At 32.5% G+C, this 20,028-nt stretch overlaps 1 protein-coding gene across 5 annotated transcripts in view; it reads left to right on the top strand.

The window, feature by feature from the left end:
• Window positions 1–20,028, top strand: part of LOC124359548 (serine/threonine-protein kinase mig-15) — a 111,838-nt gene that overhangs the window by 10,336 nt on the left and 81,474 nt on the right. For all 5 annotated transcript variants that reach the window (XM_046812382.1, XM_046812384.1, XM_046812381.1 and 2 more), the window contains exons 3-4: window positions 13,255–13,311; window positions 14,566–14,610. In XM_046812382.1, coding sequence (XP_046668338.1) covers window positions 13,255–13,311; window positions 14,566–14,610 — 102 coding nt within the window. The remainder of the gene's footprint in view (window positions 1–13,254; window positions 13,312–14,565; window positions 14,611–20,028) is intronic.

The following is a 20,028-nucleotide window of genomic DNA, read 5'->3' as shown; positions in this document are numbered from 1 at the left end:
TAAACTGGCTGCACACAAACTCAAAATATTTCTTTAATGAAATATATTCTTTATCTTTATTTAAGAAGGATCAATATAATACACTTTCCCTAAGAGTATTATATACTCCTATGATAATTCACAATGAGTTTGTAAATGGTTACAGTTACTGAATACATTTTAAAAAACCTTATTTTATTTGTACTTGAAATAATCTGGAACTGAGCCTAGAGAGAGAGATCAAGTGGTAAGGTCAGGCAATATCTCTACTTAACCTTTGACATTGTCTACACTGTCTAATCACCTTGTCACTGAGCCAATGGACTTTTTATAGGATTAGTAACAAGTCTCATTTATTTTTAATTATTTTAAAAATATATTTTAAACTCAGATGCAGAATCTCGACTTGAAATTGTATTATTTTGAGCACATTTTTTATTGAATGTGTTTTACTACTAGAGTTGAAAACAAACTAAATTGTAGTTAAATTAAATTTTTGGCATATAAGTTTTGGTATTTACATCCTGCTTATGCATGATAGAAAACTTTACTCTCATAAAAACAATTCTTCCCATCCATTAGTGGTTGATGAGTTACGAGTTTAACCAAAGACAAATTTCAAAGAAAGTTGAGGAAATGTACTTTTAAACTCGTCAGGCAACCTAAAGCTTGGAAAGCTTTAAGCATTTTTTGTACTATAGGATATTTTTTGTAGTCAGGATCTTTTTTATTGTCTAGAAATTTTGCTACAACCTCTTTAAATCCAATCCACCCTTCCAGATCCTCCTTCTGTGTACAAAGTTTTATCAAAATTGGCTTGTTTTTGAGGTACAGGATCATCTATAGGGTTTCTCTGAACTTGTCTTGTAAAATCAGTACAGTCCCAAAAATACCCGCTGCAAATAGTGATTATTATGGTAAAAGCAGACTTTGTTAATTTAAAATCTGTATTTGTAGTATTTATCTTCACATTATTAAATTAATATATATTTTGTACGGGTTAAGTTGATGAACTAGGTTAGGATACAGTTAGGAACTTGGTACAGGTAGTAGTTGTTCTTTCTATGGATGGAATCTATGGTCAGTTTCACATCGGTGACAATATCACTAAACAAACAAGGTAATCAACACCGGGCTGGGCTTACAGTGGCTTTACTTTCAGTAGTTAAACAAATTAGTATCTGCTCACAAAGCAATGAACAGGTCTCAAATCGAGGTAAACGTCAAAACCCTTTCCTACCTACCTTCCTTTTAGTATAAATAAAAATGTTCCAAAATATATTGTTTATCATTTAAATTGTAAGACACTGTTTCCTCTTGGTAACTGCCATAAAAATATTCCAACGTAGAACTAATTTATAAAATTCACAATTCTGAACTATTTAATTTGTATATGACAGAAATTATTTTTCCAGTGGTGTATAGTTTCTTGATTTTCATATTAGATTGAAACATAAAATTTTGAAACAAAAAGTATTCAGTATACTAATTAACAGAATCTGTTGATTGCCACAATCAGCATATATTTCAATGGACATATTTTGTTGGTTGCCATTTCAAGTGTCGTAATTGGAAAAAAATCTATGATCTATTGTGTAGACCTACTTTTAGAATTTCTTATCCCCAAGGTGTATGATGTTATGTGATGTAATGTTTAAATAAATGAATATTTTAGCAAAAACTAAAGTAAACTAACAGTCTTATAACCTAGTTTATATGTACTAAAAGAAATAAATGCAAAAGTACAATATTAATAATGTTTCGTATAAAAATTAACCAACATATTATTTTCCTTACTCAAACTATACGTTTTGTGATCCTTCTGAGTGGAGATAAATAAAAATGAATATTTAAATCTAATTTTAGATTTATAAAATAAGAATTGCAGCTTACTTTGCTAAACAAGTACGTTGTTAATGGTTTTTGAAAAGAGATTAGATATCTGTCGCTATATTCTGCTGCATGATTGAGTGGTTAATGCTGTGGTTGTTGCACACCTTCCCTGGAAATGGTCAATTAACTTGTCATATTGCTGCTAGCACATGTAATTGCTATCAGACCTTGGTGTTTACATACCAGGTAACTAAACATACAGACCTAACTAACATTGTGCATTGCAAAGTATAGTAGTTTTTGTTTTATTATGTACCTTACACCTTCATTATTTTATGTTATAGGCAGATAGGCTTTAAAAAAATAAACTTTCCGTTCACTGGTTTTCAAGCCTTTTAAAATAAAAAACTATAAAAAGTGTACAGTAAAATGCTGTAATATCTGTATGATTAATAAGTCAATGTAGTAGAAGTTAATAAATATTTTGAGCAATGCAATCATATTTCAAAATTAAATTAATTATTGAAATATTTTAAAGTATTAAAATATAGAGTAAGTTCTATAACACCATAAATTGTATAATATTTATTAGTATATTTTATTAATATTTGTTTAGTATTTTTCTTGGAGTTCAATCTTTTATTCTAGTGGTATTTTAGGAGTGATATCTAAGCCTTTTAAAAGGAACTGTCCAAACTCATAAAAAAATTTAAAAGACCTCCCAGATATTAAACCTATATGATTTCTTGTTAAAGAGCAACAGTCGTACCGTTAAGCTATGCTAGTTCAAGATCCAATTGTATTTGTGTTATATGGTATATTATTGAAATTTAATATAAGAATCATAAGTTTTTATGTTAGTTAGAGTTTATATAAATACTTTAATCTTTGAGATGTCAAATTGGTGAAGCTTAACCCTTTTCACTCCGTGATTTTTTTAAGGTACATGGTGGAAAAACCGGTTCTTATTTACTAGGTTATGCCAGAAACTCCATGAAAAAATGTCGTATTTTACATGGCTGCACATTAAATTCTGTAACTTTTTTATTTATTGTAGTAGACTGATGATTCTTGTTTTGTTGTACTTTACTTGAAATGGATTAATATAAAAAAAATATATTTTGGTATAAAATATGTTTCTTATATTTTTTATTCTTTTAGAAAAAAAATTTATAAAAAATTTTTTTTTTAAGTTTGACATGGTAAAACTAATATTATACTTTAACTTAACTCCTTAATCTATTTTTGATAAAAAGAACTTTTATTTATAAACATGCAACCAAAATTTGAATGTCCTACATTGAACGGTATAGATGTTACAGCAACATTTGTATAAGTTCACATATTCAAAATTTCACAGGTTCTGGTCGATGTTCACAAGTTGATCACTCTGTTGAGGATATTTTGCAGCTAACACATAACATAGTTTTCTTGTTACAACACAACACAAACATAAATAGAAGAGTACTATATAGTTTCTAATTAGGCTTATATTTACAAAAAAATATTTACACGCAGTCTTGATACACTTTGTTTAACACGAATGACTTGAGAAACACCCCCCATGCAGGCCTCTCTTGCACTTCACACAAGCAGTCCTAGACCTTCTCCTTTTTCCTCCTCCAGCAATGCTCCTCACTAGCAGGAGACATTACTCGTCTTCTTTCACTCATTTTCAACGAATAAAACACAATTACGAAGGAATAATCCACACACGCTTTGTTTACAAACACTACAAGTTGACAATACGTAGTCGTAACGTTGGAAACAAGAAGTAGACTGACAGCTGTTTCCAATCGTGATCACCGGCACAAAAATCAGACATAGAGTAAGCAACTATACATCATTTTACTCGTCAATTCACGTATAACGTCATAACACCGAATATTTTAGCTTTTGGTTTGTTACTAAGCCAGTGATATACTAAAAACCAACATCCGATATAATCGGATCCGGAGGTTTTGGCGAGACCAGCTGGATCCGATCTCGTCGGACGTTGGAGTTTAAAGCATATTTCGTATATCCGATCTGATCGGATGTCGGAGTTAAAGGGGTTAAACAAGGCAAAAAAATACTTTTCTTGATGATTAGTTTAGTATATTTGTTATTGCAGTTAGTTTTGTTTAGAACTAAATTAACCAAATCAGGTTTATTTGAGAGTTTTAACTGTAGTAAACTTATTACAATAAGACATCTGTACTACTATTTCTATTTTTAAATTATAAAATCAACTAGATTCAACAACATTATGATGTTATTCAGATGTGTGTAACTGCCACACCAAATTGTGCTGTCCTTGTGATTAACAACTTAATAAACGGCTATCTTCATTAGTTAATAGTTAGTTTTGTTACTAAAAAAGTATAAATCTATAAGCATAAACAGTATAAACATATGTATATTTAAAAACAAAGTGTGGACAAATCGGTACATTACTTTTGTTGTATTTTACTACTGAAATTAAGTTGCTGTACCTGATATGAGTACATATTAAATAGTAGTATTTTATAGTTTAGAACAAGGGTGTCCATTTTACAAGCGGATCAAGGGCCAAAAATGAAACCTTGAATTTGATTGCGGGCCATCCGGTAATACTCTAAATTAAAAACAGCAATAAGAGAATATGTAAAGTTATCAAATAAAATGAAAGTTATTGTGATATTTCTATTGATCAAAGTGTTTATTTTACACAATTAAAAATAATTCAAATAAAATATTTTTGCAATCAATATTTATATCAACGGAAATCAAAATTCCACCTCATGAGATGAAGCAGGGAAGCATCAGAAAGCTTGCTTCTATTTGTTTTTTTTATAAACTTCATGGATGAGAGAATACACTTTCACATAAATAGGTACATCCAAACATTGATGACATTTTTAGTAAAAATTCTCTCCGGGATGTAAAATGAAAAAATTATGAGCCCTTTGTTGCATTGACATTAGAAACATGTCAGTTTACATATCACATAATACATAATGTAGTTCACATGGTTGGTCTTCAATTGTAGCCCCTAGAGTATTACAAAGCAGTAGACTACATTTGAAATTTCGTAGAATCTTGCTTTGAATTCATAAAATGTTTCTTGGATTGAGAACTGCAGCTTGAAAAATCGTTTGTTGCTTTTGAATTCTGCAGCTAACTGAAGACAGCTAGGAAAGTGTATTAAGTTCTTGTTTTCCAATGTTTGTTTTACAATTTTAAGCTTACTGGAAAACTATTAATGATGCTTAGCAAATCCAATATTGTTTGATTTCTTTTCCTTGAGGATTTGAGTTCAAAATGTTAAGATGATTTGTTAAGTCTGTTAGAGAAAGAAGCCAATTAAACCAAGAAATTCTGGATATTCAAACTTATTTTCTAGTTCAGTGTTGTCAGATGGCACATATTTATTAAAGAATGCAGGGATGCATTTGTCAAAGGAATACATTGTTGGGTATGCAACAATTCATTACATAAAGAAGAAAAAGGAACAAATTGAATCATTCTTCAAGAGGAGCTAATGAACCATCTTCCAGCATGAGACTTTGAAAAAGCAAGTGAGTTTCCTCAAGTAGAAGATGTATTTATGCTTGGTTCAGGCAAGAAAGAAACCGGTACACACCTATTTGAGGTAAAATTTTCATGAGAAAGGAAAAATGTTTTTTACCATAAAATCATGAAAAGCAACGATTTCCGTGCCAGTGTCAGGTGGTTGGATAAATTCAAAAGGCGCTTTGGAATCTGATTGTAAACTTTTACTGAAGAAAAACTCTTAAGTGATGTAGAGGCTGATGAGCCTTTTGTTCAAAAATTTGTTTTAACTTTGACAGTTAAATGGGTTTGGGCCAAAATCAGGTATACAATGCAGATGAGAGCAATTTGTTCAGGCATCTTTTGCCGAAAAAACCTTTGTTTATAAGGCAAAATTTACTACCCAGGGTCGCAAATTAGCAAAAAATAAAATCACTTTTATGCCGTTTTCTAATGCTAGTGGCACTCATAAGTTGGAAATGCTTGTCATTGGAATTTGCTGTTTTCCTATGCTAATCAAACTAAAGGATGGATGACAAAAACTATTTTTTCGGAATGGTTTCATTAAACATCTGTTCCATTGTAAAACAGTGGAGACACAGAAATTGCCTCAAAAAACCATTTTATTGCTTGACAATATTGTCCAGGACATCCCGATGAAGAAGAACTAAAATCCAACTATGGTAAAAATGTCACTTTATTTTTACTCCTAAATGTAACTGTTACTTCAACCTATGGACCAAAATGTTACTCGAACTGTGAAAAACAATTACAAGAAGAGCCTATTGTACATTGTTTTGTTGAAAGGAGAGAGTGTCATTACAGCTTTGAAGGAGACTAACATGAAAGATTTTTTAATTTGGCTAACATGTGGGAAAAAAACTTCTTACAAAAACAATTGTATGTCCATGGGCAAATTTGTGGCCTTCTTTATATTTATTACAAGTTTATAAAAATATGACTGGAAGTTATTGACAATTGCGTAGAACAAAATAGCGTAGATGTTCAATGAAATGAGTCGAGAGAAGCAATGATTGAACATCTAGTGGACAAACTTGATCTAACAACAGCTTTTGTAAATACTTGGCTAGAAGGAGCAGACGAGTAGAGTCAAATCATGACAGAAGATGAGATTATTACAGATGTGCTAGCTAACAATGACGAGGAGAGTGGGGAGAAGGGAGGAGACAATTTTACCCTGGCCGCTACACACATAGGAAACATGGACACGGCTCTCTGTGACTTTGCCACTGCAGTCACTTGGGCAGAGGAAAACAGGACCTCCGCTTTCAACATACTAATACTTAAAAATTACAGGAAAATGTTTTATAACCATCCTTTATTTCAAAGAAACAGAATCAAGAATGTTTATTGTTGTCCCACACTAAGCGTTAACAATGTCACAGGGTTGGCATGAATTAGGCTACATCATTTGTCATATTATTCATTATAACTAGTTTCTTATAACTAAATTAAAATTTCTTTATAACTAATTTAAAAATTTTTATAACTAGTTTAAAATTTAAAAAAAAATAATTTAAAATTCAATATAATTAAAATCATTTAGGTATACCTCTTCCACTAAGTAAACAGCTTTAATTTTCAGCCACCACAAAAGCATTAAAACTATTTTAATGTTGTTGAAGTAAATGTACAGTAATGTGATTAATAACTATTTTGTATGTGTAGTAGTATAATTGACTCTCATACATCGATTTTATTTTTTTACATTACAGTGGCTCTTCATTTCATGTAATGTAGTTATTATTTTTAAAGTACCGTTTTATTTACTATATTTCTTTTAGCTACCATCATTGTCAATAGCTTTTGAAAGCAATTACATGTGGTTTTATTGTTAAATTGCTTAGCATTCGTAAGAACTGTATCATAGACAATTACATTTTTATCACCATTTCTCTCTGGAAGATTATCATGTATAGAAGAGTTAGTGAAGGCACCACGATAGTTAAAAATAATCCCCATAGCATTTTCTGTCAAGATCAATAAGTGGATTTGTCAGCATAATTAATACTGTTTATTGTCCTTAACCCTTTCAGTGCCAGGGTCTTTATTTTTTGCCATGCATAGAGTGCCAGGGTATTTTTCATATGTGTATGTTAGAAGTGCCGGGCCTAATTATCATATTTTGTAGCGTTTTAGTCAAATAATGATTATTTTAGTTATTTTCTTGACCAAATCACTCCAAATTTGGTTTATATTGTTGACGATAATATACTGTTTCATAAAATATAATATTAGGCTAGATAAAAAACTAAAAATAATAACTTTTGAAAAAACTCACCTTTAGAAATTTTTTTTTTTTCGAATTTTTCCAACTTTGGTCTGAAAAACTCCTCACAAAAAAAATCTCAGAACAGTTGTAAATCACTTTATATCAAAGTCTATCTATTTGTGAACAATTAAAAAAAACACACACTCAATTTGATTCGTAAACATAGAAATTATAATTATTTTTTTAAAAGTCTCCGTTTCATAAGTTTTTTTTGGTTTTCACAATCACTGAGCCACTATGTAAACAATTTTTTTTTCTGTAGCAACCAAAAATATTTTTTATCAGCTGGTTGTGATATTTATTGTTACTTTAGAGAAGAATAATATCTAATATATATATTTTCAGGTCTATGTACAGTATATACAAAAGTTTCAAAACTGCAAGCTTTAGCAGGAGTGCAACGGGTAGCACAAAGGGTGCACCCCCTTTTTACATTTTTTACAAATAAAAGTACTTTTTTTCCTTTTGCCACCAACTTGCGTACTGGCTTTACTGCATATACAACAGTTTTTTTTTTTCTTTTTTTTGAGGTAGTTTTTCAAAAAAAGACTCTGGGGTCAGTGTGCTTGCGTCACCACCACCCACCACCACCTTGGGCCGTTCTTGGAGTTTCAGGAGGTGTGAAATTTCTCCCTTCCTTCTGTAGAAGCCAATCTTTCGATAACTCTTCAACTAATTTTACAGTAAATAAAATTCTGGTCAATGGTTTATCGGTATTCAACTTGTATAAAATATATGCATTTAAAATAATACGGTTGAAAATACTGAAGGTAACTTTTTTCCAGTACTTTATTGACTTACGGTCATCCATATAGGAACATAACATTTGGTTCATTGCCATCTACACCTCCCATGAATGCATTGTAGTTCCTGATTATGTTTGGTTTATTGCTAATAACTAATGTTGTGCCGCGCCTCTTGGTTTTTTTGAGTTTTTCCTGCTTTGTCATCTGTAGACAATAGAATCACTTGTTTTTTTTGCGACTGCTTTTCTCTAAACCCAACCATCAGCATATGATCTTTCCTCTTATATTTAGTTTTTCCTACTTCAAAATTTTAGCAGTAAATCTTTTGGTATTCCTTTTCGGTTTGGAACGAACAGTTCCTGTTAGGGCTGTACATTTTGTATATAAATACTTTGCAAGTTTGAGTGAGGTGAAAAAAATTGTCTATAAATATGTGATAGCCCTTGTTCAATAAATTTCCCATTTCCAACAATTTCACCACAACATAATAACCTAAACCTTTCTCCATAATAGTGTCTTTGTCACTTCCTTTCGATCCTCTGTAAACAAAAAAATTGTAGCAATAGTGTGTCATTGCGTCACAAAGCATCCAAAGTTTAATACCCCATCTGTGGTGTTTTTTCGGCATGTATTGTCTAAGTTGTGTGTGAGCCTTAGAAGCAATGATGCTTTCATCAATAGAAATATTTTTATCAGGGGTAAAATAATGTTTGAATAAACGGTTTCCATGGTCAACTAAGGGGTCGAATCTAGCACAAGGATTTGTAATTTGGTTGGCCAGGTTTAGCGAGATTAGTTGTGTCAACCATATGGAAAAAACTGTAAAATTGCCTGAAATCTGTTTCGTTTGAACATCCTTGAAAAATATGGTATGTATTGCGAAGAGCTTGTCCACCAGTAACTATAAATTGTTGGTTGTTTCTTTAGGCCCATATTTATCAAAACAGCAATGAAAGCCTGAATTTCCAATAAGCTAACGGGTTTCCAGTTTTTGGCACGACTGTGGGGTTTTAGGGACTGTTGATGGTAGGCTAAAAAATTTTTTGCATATTGATTTTGTGTATTTTACAAAAATATCTAACAATCCTACAGTGAAAAATAATTGCCAGTATGTCATGGGAGAAGAGTTTCTTGGGGGTGCATGTTTGATCCCAGGAACCTCTCCGAAGGCAAATGGCTTTTGGGAATCCTTGGTCATTTATTTCATCGACATCTTACCCACCCAGAACCATCCTCTGAGTCACTTTCAGAACTGGATTGATCAGTTGGTACATTCCTAGGTCTTTTCCTAGGTCTTCCCCTAGGCCTAGATTGTGGTGGAGTAGGACTAGGCCCTAGGATCAGCAGCCTCATCATCGCTAGATGACGACACAGGGGGTCGGGTAAAGCGGCTAAGTGTTAGTCTAGGATTTACCTAATACGGGTGTGGGGAAGGGCCGGGTTGATCAAATGAATCTTCAGGGACATAGTCCGGGTCAACATCAGTGTCATCAGCAAAAAATATCAATGCTGTTATCGTCACTCTCAATGTTTTTCAACATCAGACACGAAATCATCACTTATATAATCCTCTTCAAGAAGTTGCCTAACTGTCCCTTCAACTTACTGGCGATTTCGGTGTTTCTCTGTTCATTTTCAAATGAAAAAAATAACAATTACAAACAAATTAACTATTGAAAACACGTCTAAGTAAAATAAACGCAAACTGACAACAAACATAACCATGAAAACCAACTGAGGTATTAGACGCACAGTGCTGTCAGCTGTCTGCTTCTCTTCACAGCACAGACGTTCAGATGTAATTACCGATATAAACATTCGATATATCGAATAAAAATCGATATGTCCTCATTGTAAAACAGATGTTCCGCTTTACAACAAGGAAAAGTATAACCTGATTGGTTGATACACAAGGCAAGAAAAAAACCTAAAACGAGACGTCCGTATATACGGACGTTGGCACTTTATGCACAAACGGCCGGCGTCCGTATATACGGACGTTGGCACTCTATGCACAAATTGCTGACGTCCGTATATACGGACGTTGGCACTTAAAGGGTTAATAGGCTCTTGATTGTATTAATATAATATAGTAGGCTATTACAAATTAGTAATTGCATATTTATTTAGTTCCATTACCAACACTTTGAAATGGAGTACAGAGGACATTGACCTCAAGGCATAATAAGTATTAATAATAACCATTACTGTAAACAGTGTAAACCATGGGTAATGACCATGGTGCAGTTGGAGGTTTTATTACATGTGAAGTTGGCATGGGCTACTACTATTGGATGTAACAAGAATATTTTGCTATGATATTCAAATATTAAGACGTATATTAGTGTGCTGTTCTTGGAATGATACAAATGCTCTGTTCTGTTTCAACTTTCCCAATTAACATTGACTGGATCTTATAATCTACTCAGGGCCTCTATTTATAATCATTGCTCAACTGGCTTGTCACTCTAACCACACTAATTGATGTCTGATTCACTCACACAGTCACTATTTCTACAGAATCCTATCACTCTTCTCTGAAGTACAATGTACAAATATGATAGATTATAATTATTAAAATACTGTCCTAAAGTATTGGGATATACAATAATAAGAAATAGAATATTTAATTGTAGCAAAATTAAATTATGTTTTAACAAAATTCAGGTTGACTATCAATGATAGGTTTCAGCAGACTTACACTTTAGTCATAGCTTCAGTGACCAGAAGGAGTAATGACCTTATTGGCCAAGATCTTGCCAGACCAGTTTCACAGCCATCAACGAGTCAGTATTTAAACATACCTCCATCTCTGTATCACATCAGAAAACATTTTATTATCCTTACACATTAAGAAATTTCAAATGTCCCATTACTTGTGTATTACATAAACTAATTCACTGTAGTAAATAAAATACCAGTAGGTTCTGATTTTGAATGTAAACCCTTCAACAATGTTATTGTTATGGATTAATTAAAATGATCCCATTTTATGTAATTATTTTCTATCACATGTAATGAAAATTCATCTTCAAATAAGAAATATAATTAGGCTTATTGTAAAAAAATCATCTCTTTTGTTAGATGTGGTAACTTATTATAAGAGTCATGAAATCAATACGAAGAAGGATGTGTAAGAGGAAGCCCTGGCTAATAGCCAAGTCCTTCATACAATGCCTGTGCTAGCTTTCTTGAACAAGGACTTTGCACTTATAAGGTTACCATTTGGCTGCTGCTGACTGTTCCATGTTCAGTCAGTCATATTGGTACCTATACATTTACCCATCAGATTATCAATAAATATTACAAATATATAATTAGTTAATTGTTAGAAACCGTCAATCCATTATTATAATAATTTTTGGCCAACATCTTAAACTCCATCATTGTAACATTGTTTGAAAGTTCACTATTTCTAGTAAACTAAAAAGTTTCATATGCTAGCTTGTGTAGTAACTAGCAGGAAAGAGGAATATAATGTCCAGTAAGTCAGTTAAGAGAATCTCCCAAGGTCAGATGAGTTGCCAGAGGGCCTGTATATCTCTCTCTCTCTCTCTCTCTCTGTATTACCGCCCATTGTCTACAACAGCCTCAGGCTCAGTTACATTAATTAAATGCCTGCTTTCTTGACCAGCTCCCTTGTGAAGAGATTTCTTCTCCTTATTTTCTCTTCTTCTCTTTGTGTTTAGTAATTTCTTTTTAATTTCATAATTAAAAAAAAAGTAGCTGTTAAAAATTGTTGTAAAGCCACAAATTAACTGTAACAAATTGTTTATATGAATAAAGTTATTAAGCTTTTCAAAAGTCAAAAGCTTATAATAATGGAATAGGTTTGAACATTATTTTCATGAAATATACTTTGTAACTGTGAATCCTCTTAATTGTTGAGGTCCTAATATTTTTGCTATCATTAATTCTGTTTAATGCAAGCAATATTTTTATTTTGAAGGTCGGCCACAGTCCTGCTAAGTATAGGATAGCTTGGAATGTTAATGTTAGTTTCCACTGCAGGGCACAATAATTGGCTAATTAGCGAATGTCCTCGGGCTCTACTGATTATTGCCAATTAATGTGCATTTGCCTAGGCGCTAACTGTATCAAGTAAGGGGGCATTAAATTAAAGTTCCACAATAGTGTTTGTAACCAACCTCTTTAACAATATAGTTAAATAGTTTATAAAGTGTGTCAATGAAGCTTTGATTCAATGTTAACTGCATTTAGGTATAAACGGGTTAATTTTGTACTCATTTCAACAATTATGTTTCTTTTAAATCCATTATTGTTTCATAATTTGCAACCTGACGTCCCATTATAATATGGTGTCACTAATCTAATCAATCTATTAGACTTTTACAAACCAGAAAACTAGTTTATAAAAAATTACGTAATAGATTGATCTTATCATTAAATTCAGTATAATTCTATTTATGAACTCAATAAAGTTAAGAGCGCTAAACTACTAAATGTTGTAATAAAATTATGTAAATAATTTTAGATTGAACATTTTCTACTGGATTGCTTGATCACATTTTTTCAAAAAGGAGTCCTTGTAAAATGATATTATCAAATGTTTTTTATGTAATGAGCTCTATTACTGTCGTGGAGAAATAGTAAACATTGATAAACATAATATGTCTGACTAGATGAGTTCAGCTCATGGTATTTATTGTAATAGAAAAAAAACAGACTCAAAAGCATTCTTTGTTTTAATTGATTACAGCATACTTATAAATTCTGTTTAATGAACTAACTTATTTTCTATTTGGTTCTGTGCATGATGTTTAATTCCTTCTTTGCATCACCTTATCTACTGAAGCCAAATAAAATACCAAAAACTATCTTAGTTCTAATTTGTTATGCAATGTTTGTAATGGCATCTATTGTTTATAGGGTCGACACACGAAGACTGGACAGCTGGCTGCCATCAAAGTTATGGATGTTACTGAAGTATGTAATAACTTTTAATTAACACATCAATAAAAACTTCTGACTAGATGTGCATGTGTTGTAAATTGTGAACGCAATATAATGATAGATTGTTCATAATAATATTCGTAATGAATCAATCAAAGTAGTCATGTTTTTAATTTTTGGAAACAGAAATGAGGCTATTGCTTATAATTAATACCTTGTTTTATGAATTACTTTTTTACACTACTTATCAACACGTTTACTTGTAAATATTAAAAAAATACTCACAATTAATACAATTCCATGTAAATAATTATATAAATTTTTAATATATCCAGTTTTATTTCCAAATTGCGATAAATCTTAACTCATTAGATCATTCTTTGCTTGTTACGTCAAATGAATAAAATTCATAACCAAAGATGAGATGCATGTAATTAAATGTGCTACAATTACTAACAATTATAATATGAATTGTAATAGTATCAATAATATAACAATATCGACCTAAAAAATATTAATTTTAAAAGAATAAAGTAGTTTATATTTTTCAAATAAGAGTTCTATAGATTTGTTTTGATTATGATCGACCTAAAAAATATTAATTTTAAAAGAATAAAGTAGTTTATATTTTTCAAATAAGAGTTCTATAGATTTGTTTTGATTATGAAAATACACCTCATAGATTGTTAAATTATGATATGCTAGCAAAGTACATTAATTTAATAGGCTATAATTAATGAAGTTTGTCTTAGCTTATATTAGCCTCCATGCTTTAAATAACAGTTTTCTTTATTAGAACTATATTTATATTAAAGATAAAAAATGCGATGATTTTTTTAAATCTCATGAGTATGTACATAAGTTGATATAAATGCATTAGTATTCTTAGAAAAGATATGGAAATATGTTTACAATTTATGTCACTATTAAACAGAAATTATTGAAGGGTGAAATGGCATTTATAAACTATGTTTAGTATTTTGTTTTAATTATTATGTTTACAGCAAATTCAATTAACTGCCTGTCCAGAAGTGTTTAGTAACCTGATCAGTAAATAGATTTCACTATTTTTGTCTTTTGTCACTCACTATAGAAATGAGCTACTTTTTTATGTATTTTCAGACCTCTGTTCCTCCTACCATGCCTCTTACATTTATTATTATAATTGATAATGAAATTGTGTCATCATGTTTGATTTTCCATAACTAATATTCATATTTTATATTCTTTGATTAGGACTTCCATAGCTATTACAGAAAAGACTTTAAACATTTATTTGTTTTTCAGGATGAAGAAGAAGAGATTAAACTGGAGATTAACGTCTTAAAGAAGGTAATTTAAGACACTTAAGACTTTGTGGTGAGCCAGTAGTTCATAAATTCTCAAACACAAAAATTTAATTATACATCATGCAATAGTATCCGAATCATGCTATAGCCACAGTAAAATTATAACCTCAACACAATAAACAAACAAACAAAATTTCAAACTCATATACTGATAATATGGAATAAACAAAATATATATCTGTTGGTTGCTCTATTTGGTAAATTTCAAACTTATGTACTTATTACTTTATGTATCCTTCTTGATCTATTGCGCGGCCTGTTACCATGTACTTAAGCCCCAAGGGCCTTTTGTGCACCCGGAAGCTCACTATGAGTTCAAGCAGTCTACAGTTCCAGCAGTTCTACAAACCTCCGAAAACAACTGATCAGGTTCTCCTGAGGGAAATTCGCCACTCTTGTCCAGACTACCAAAGATGGCATACCGCTCTCTTGCTATTGCAGGACAGTCAAAGAGTAGGAGTTTAGAAGTTTCCTCATGCTCGTCACACATTTTACATAGCGGATCTTCCCGAAGGATACCACCTGTGAAAATGCTTCGTCAGGTGACCGTGTCTTGTAATCAGCCCCATAGCCCGAGAAGACACTGATCTACTTAGTGAGAGAAGGTCAGACGCTACCCTAGGGGAAGGAGACTGTAGAATCACTCTTCTCATTCTCAGACCTGGATGTAGCCTTCGCCTTCTCTCGTTTTTAGCATCAACCAATTCAAGACAGCCCCAAAGGATTCAAACCTAGAAATGCCACAGAACTGTTGAGGTCCCATCATATTGGACACTGAGCCCAAGTTGGCCAGGGCATCCACCAGTCCCTTTCGTTCCCAGAGATCCCCTCATGACCAGGAACCTAACAAACAGTCTCATTGTTGATTCTTGCAAGGGAAGAACAATGATAGCAATCCCAGACAAGTTTGGAGTTAAACGAAACAGAGTCCAACGCCTTCATTGCTGCCTGGCTATCTGTAAAAATGCTAATCATCCTACTCATACACCGCAGACGAAGATTCCCACAAGCACACTCCATAATGGCTGTGACTTCTGCCTGAAAGACTGTGGGATAAGGGCACATAGTGACCACCAGCTCCTGACATGGTCTCAACCTTTTTTTGCGCACCCCAGAAACACATCATGAGGCCCACCAGTCTACAACTTCAGCAGTTCAACAAACCGCCAAAAACAACCTATCAAGTCCTCCTGGGAAAATTCACCACCCCTGTCCAAAGTACCAAAGATGGCATACCGCTCTCTTGCTATTGCAGGGCAATCAAAGAGCAGGTGCTCAGCAGTCTCCTCCTGCTCATTATACCTTCCACAGAGCGGATCCTCCTGAAGGATGCCGACTCTGTGAAGATGCTTCCTCAGGTGACCATGCCCCGTAATGAGACCAATGACCTTGGAAGACATTGATCCGTTTAATGAGAGAAGGTCCGAAGCCACCCTGGAAGAAGGTGACTGTAATACCATTCTACTCACTCTCAAACCCGGATGCAACCTCCACCTTCTCTTGTGCTCTGCGCGAATCCATTTCGAGACAACCCTAGAGGATTCACACCTTGGAACACCGCAGAACGGTTGAGGGCCCGTCATAATTGTCGCTGAGCCCTGGTTGGCCAGGGCATCAGCTCTTTCGTTCCCAAGAATCCCCTCATGACCAGGAACCCAACAAACGTTAAATTGTTGATTCTGGCAAGGGAGGAAACGGCCTGATAGCAATCCCAAACCAGTTTGGATTTTATCACGAAAGAATCTCCGGTGCCTTTGTTACTTTTTGTTTTAAAGTTGTCTGTAAACTATTGAAGCTCCACTGGTGGAAGAGGTTTCTTCCCTCCGACCAAGCCTAGAAGGTACATTAATTATTTGTAGAGCAAAGAGCTTATGCTCAAATTGAGATAGGTTAAAAGAGGATTTATAAAAGCTGAGTAGGAGTTTAGATGCAATGGATATCCTCAATCAGTATTAACAAGTGCAAACAAATCAGAAGAATCATTCCTGTGTCAGTACATCAGAATAGAGATAAATTTGCGTTTATGTCAATTCCATGTGCTGGAATTATTGGAGAAAATTAGAAGGAAAGGTAGAAAGTACAAAATTAGAACTGCGTTCAAAACACACAACACTTGTCAAAGTCTTATAAAAGCAAAACCAAGAAATGGCACACAGGATTCCAAACATCACTGGCATCGAAGTATTATTTCTTAAAATATTTTTTTTTAAGATTTTTATTCCAAAATATAGTGTCAAGGCTAAAATTACCAGGTATGATTTTTTGCTTGAGTCTGTGCAGACAATATATTTTATCTTAGTCTTTGCATAGCACCTTTTTATAAATATAAAGTTTTGGTAACAAGTTAATGATTCATCACAATTTTATATTTATTTATGAAATTTGTGTTTGTGTAGGTTTAATAACTATTCTAATCGTTAATTCTGTGGGTTTGTAGCTATTGAACTGTGGATTATAATTAGTTTAAAACATGTTTTGCTGAGGAAAACTCTTCTCGGGCAAGCCTCATTTAAGAAAACAATGTATTGGTATTAAGTATCAGATCTGTAAGCTAACTGTGTAGTTTTCTTATTTAGTAAACTCTCTTATTTTAGTTAGTCAATTTAACTAATCGGGCTGGTTGGTTCGTTAAGTTTGCAGAAGATTACTTTAAAAAGCGACTTAAAAAAATCAAAATTAAAAGTTAATAGTATACAACATTTCAATACAAGTATAGAAAACAAGATAATGTTGATGGGTGTTAAAAACACCTAATTTCTTAAAACATAAACACTTGTATTATTTTAATAAATAATATTTGTATGTGTCTACTTCATAGTTAAATATGTTTGTTTTCTTTAGTAGTTTTGTTAGTGTAAGTTGTTAATTATCGATGCTGAAATGTTTTGAGATGGGTTGTTGTGTTAATTCAAGCTCTTTTAACACAATATTATGGCTATGAAAAGTGAAAATCACTTTTGGATTGTATCTCTATTAGTAATTTGTAGACTGTATTATTAAAGTGCCTTTTTTAACACTTCAGTAGTATAACATGTTAATTTTTTAAGAGGATACCTATATTCTTCTATATATCAGTAATTTTCTTCTTTTTTGTGGAAGGAGTTTTAAGTTTATAATTGAGTTATATTGGTGTTTGTAAGAAAGAAATGGACAAGTTTAGCAGTGCCAGAAAACACTTATTTACAAGATGCTGTTAGTTGAGCTCCTGGTATCTGTAACTGATTAGCTCAGATCAAACAATCTATATTTAGACCTTTAAACTCAGTCCAGTGTAAAGTGCAAAGGACTAACAAAGTATACACAGCTTCACTTGTAAACAGTAAATGTTAGCCATTGCTGAACATTAGCAGATTCTAAACCAGAACAATTATTTTAAAGACTAAACACAGAAAAGATCAAAGTTTCATCAGAAGAATGGATGAGATGCAGGGTAGTCACAGTTGAGTGCTTAGTGTCCTGCCCATCCATTGTTATCAGTGTCTGACTGTCTACCAATGTGTGTGGAACCACTTCCTATCACCAAGGTCACACGCAACTCGATTAGTCATTCCATATCTTTGTATCACACATTTTACATTGTTTATAAATACTCTTTTAAATATTTTATAAACATTCATTTCGAGCTTTTTAAAGGAATAAACCAACTTTCTAACTTAAACAAAATTTACTGTTATCTTTGTTATGTTGTGTCAACAGTATTAGTTCAGTTTTGGAATGCATAAAAGTGACCCACCTTTTAAGGTTTCTTTCTACCATTTGAAAAGTTGTATTGGTAGTATTTGTTTGCTACATTTATACCATACTTTCATACATAATCACCATTCATTTAACTTTTCATAATACTGCAGCACCTGCTTCTTTTAAATTAATTTGAGAAGAATTAGTCACCAGTTAAAAGGTCAACTCTGTAGGTGATCAAAAAGAAAAATCTTTTGCTTTTTGATTGAGGTATCAGTGTGGAGACATGCTTTGTCGTGAAGTTAAAAATTAAACCGGACGATTGTTTTGTTGTTTGATTTTGGATCCCATGTCTCAGTTTTGTTTGTAATTGTTTTGCAGCATATGTCAGCTGTAATTGTTGATCCATGTTCTAATAAATCAACTGAAATAACTTTTTTTCTCCTTAAAAAATGGTAGCCAGTGGTTATGTTTTAAAGCACTGAGATTATTAAAACTATTTTGGTTTGGACAGACTTTTCAAACCTTTAATTCACTCATTACTGCAAAACACAGGGCATAAATCGAATCACAGCGCACATTTCAAAACTGGCAAAGAAATTACTGTTAATAGACATTGCAATCTGCATTCACCAACTGGCAAAAATTTACAACTTTTGTAGATTTCTACAAACACTGAATTTGTGTCAACACAACAACTGTAGTGATTTCATAAATAGTCCTTAGATGGCGCTGCTTGTGTGAAACTGATTCAGACCTATAATTATTGAAATATAAATCGACAGCCCTTGCTTTAGGAATAACATATTAGTAAAACCAAAATAACTTTTCAGAAGGATAATTATCTAAAGATATAAGCAAATAGTTAGCAAGGTCAGGAATCCAAAACTTTGATCTTTTTGATTAAAAGTGTCAGTTTTGGCTTATTTCAGCAGTCAACAAATGTTAAACAGGGTACGGCTATCAATGTGGCCAGCACCTTTCATAACTAAATATGTATTATATGTAACTCCCGTTGAATCTTTTCTTTCATTTAGGACGAAACAGTATAGATATTTTTTACTAAAACATTGTTAATAGTTTAATCGTTATGATGCTAGGACTCTGTCCACTTTCTCAAAGGGTACTGACAAAATCATTGGTTACGATTTATCATATAAACTGTTAATGCCAATGAAATACATCCAACCACAAGGTGTCGGTAGTAATTGTGTAGAAAATAGTTTTGGTTTCCTTCAATCTAAAGCTAGTTATGAGTTATCTCTGGTTATTGTTCCTTCTATAAAACATTCACGTAAATTCTGATGAAGCCCATCCAATTACAAGGAACCGTAGTTTAAAGATTTATAAATTGGTTTTAATCCTAGAGCTCTACCCCAACCCCATATCTCATGAGTCTGCTGAAAACACATACTGGGTAAACATTAATTGCATAGAACATCCATTCCAATTTTGATTAAAATCCTTCTACAAGATGTATATGGTAGTTGTGTAGGAAAAAGTTTTAATCCTTTAAATCCACCCTTTCTCCATTTTCTGATTGTTCCCAACAACGACTTTGGCATTCACATACATAATGTCCATACGAAGTTTCATAAAGATGCATTAAGAATTATGGGCATAATTATTTTAATGATTTTATATAATTAAACAACTTTTTACAAGTCTCATTGAAATAGATAGATTTTTAATGTGCCAACAAGGTGTAAATATAAAGCACAGT

Source organism: Homalodisca vitripennis, chromosome 4, assembly GCF_021130785.1.
Source record: "Homalodisca vitripennis isolate AUS2020 chromosome 4, UT_GWSS_2.1, whole genome shotgun sequence".
Classification (NCBI taxonomy): domain Eukaryota; kingdom Metazoa; phylum Arthropoda; class Insecta; order Hemiptera; family Cicadellidae; genus Homalodisca; species Homalodisca vitripennis.
The sequence above is the reverse complement of the archived record's forward strand: the minus strand, read 5'-3'. Positions and strand labels throughout refer to the sequence as shown.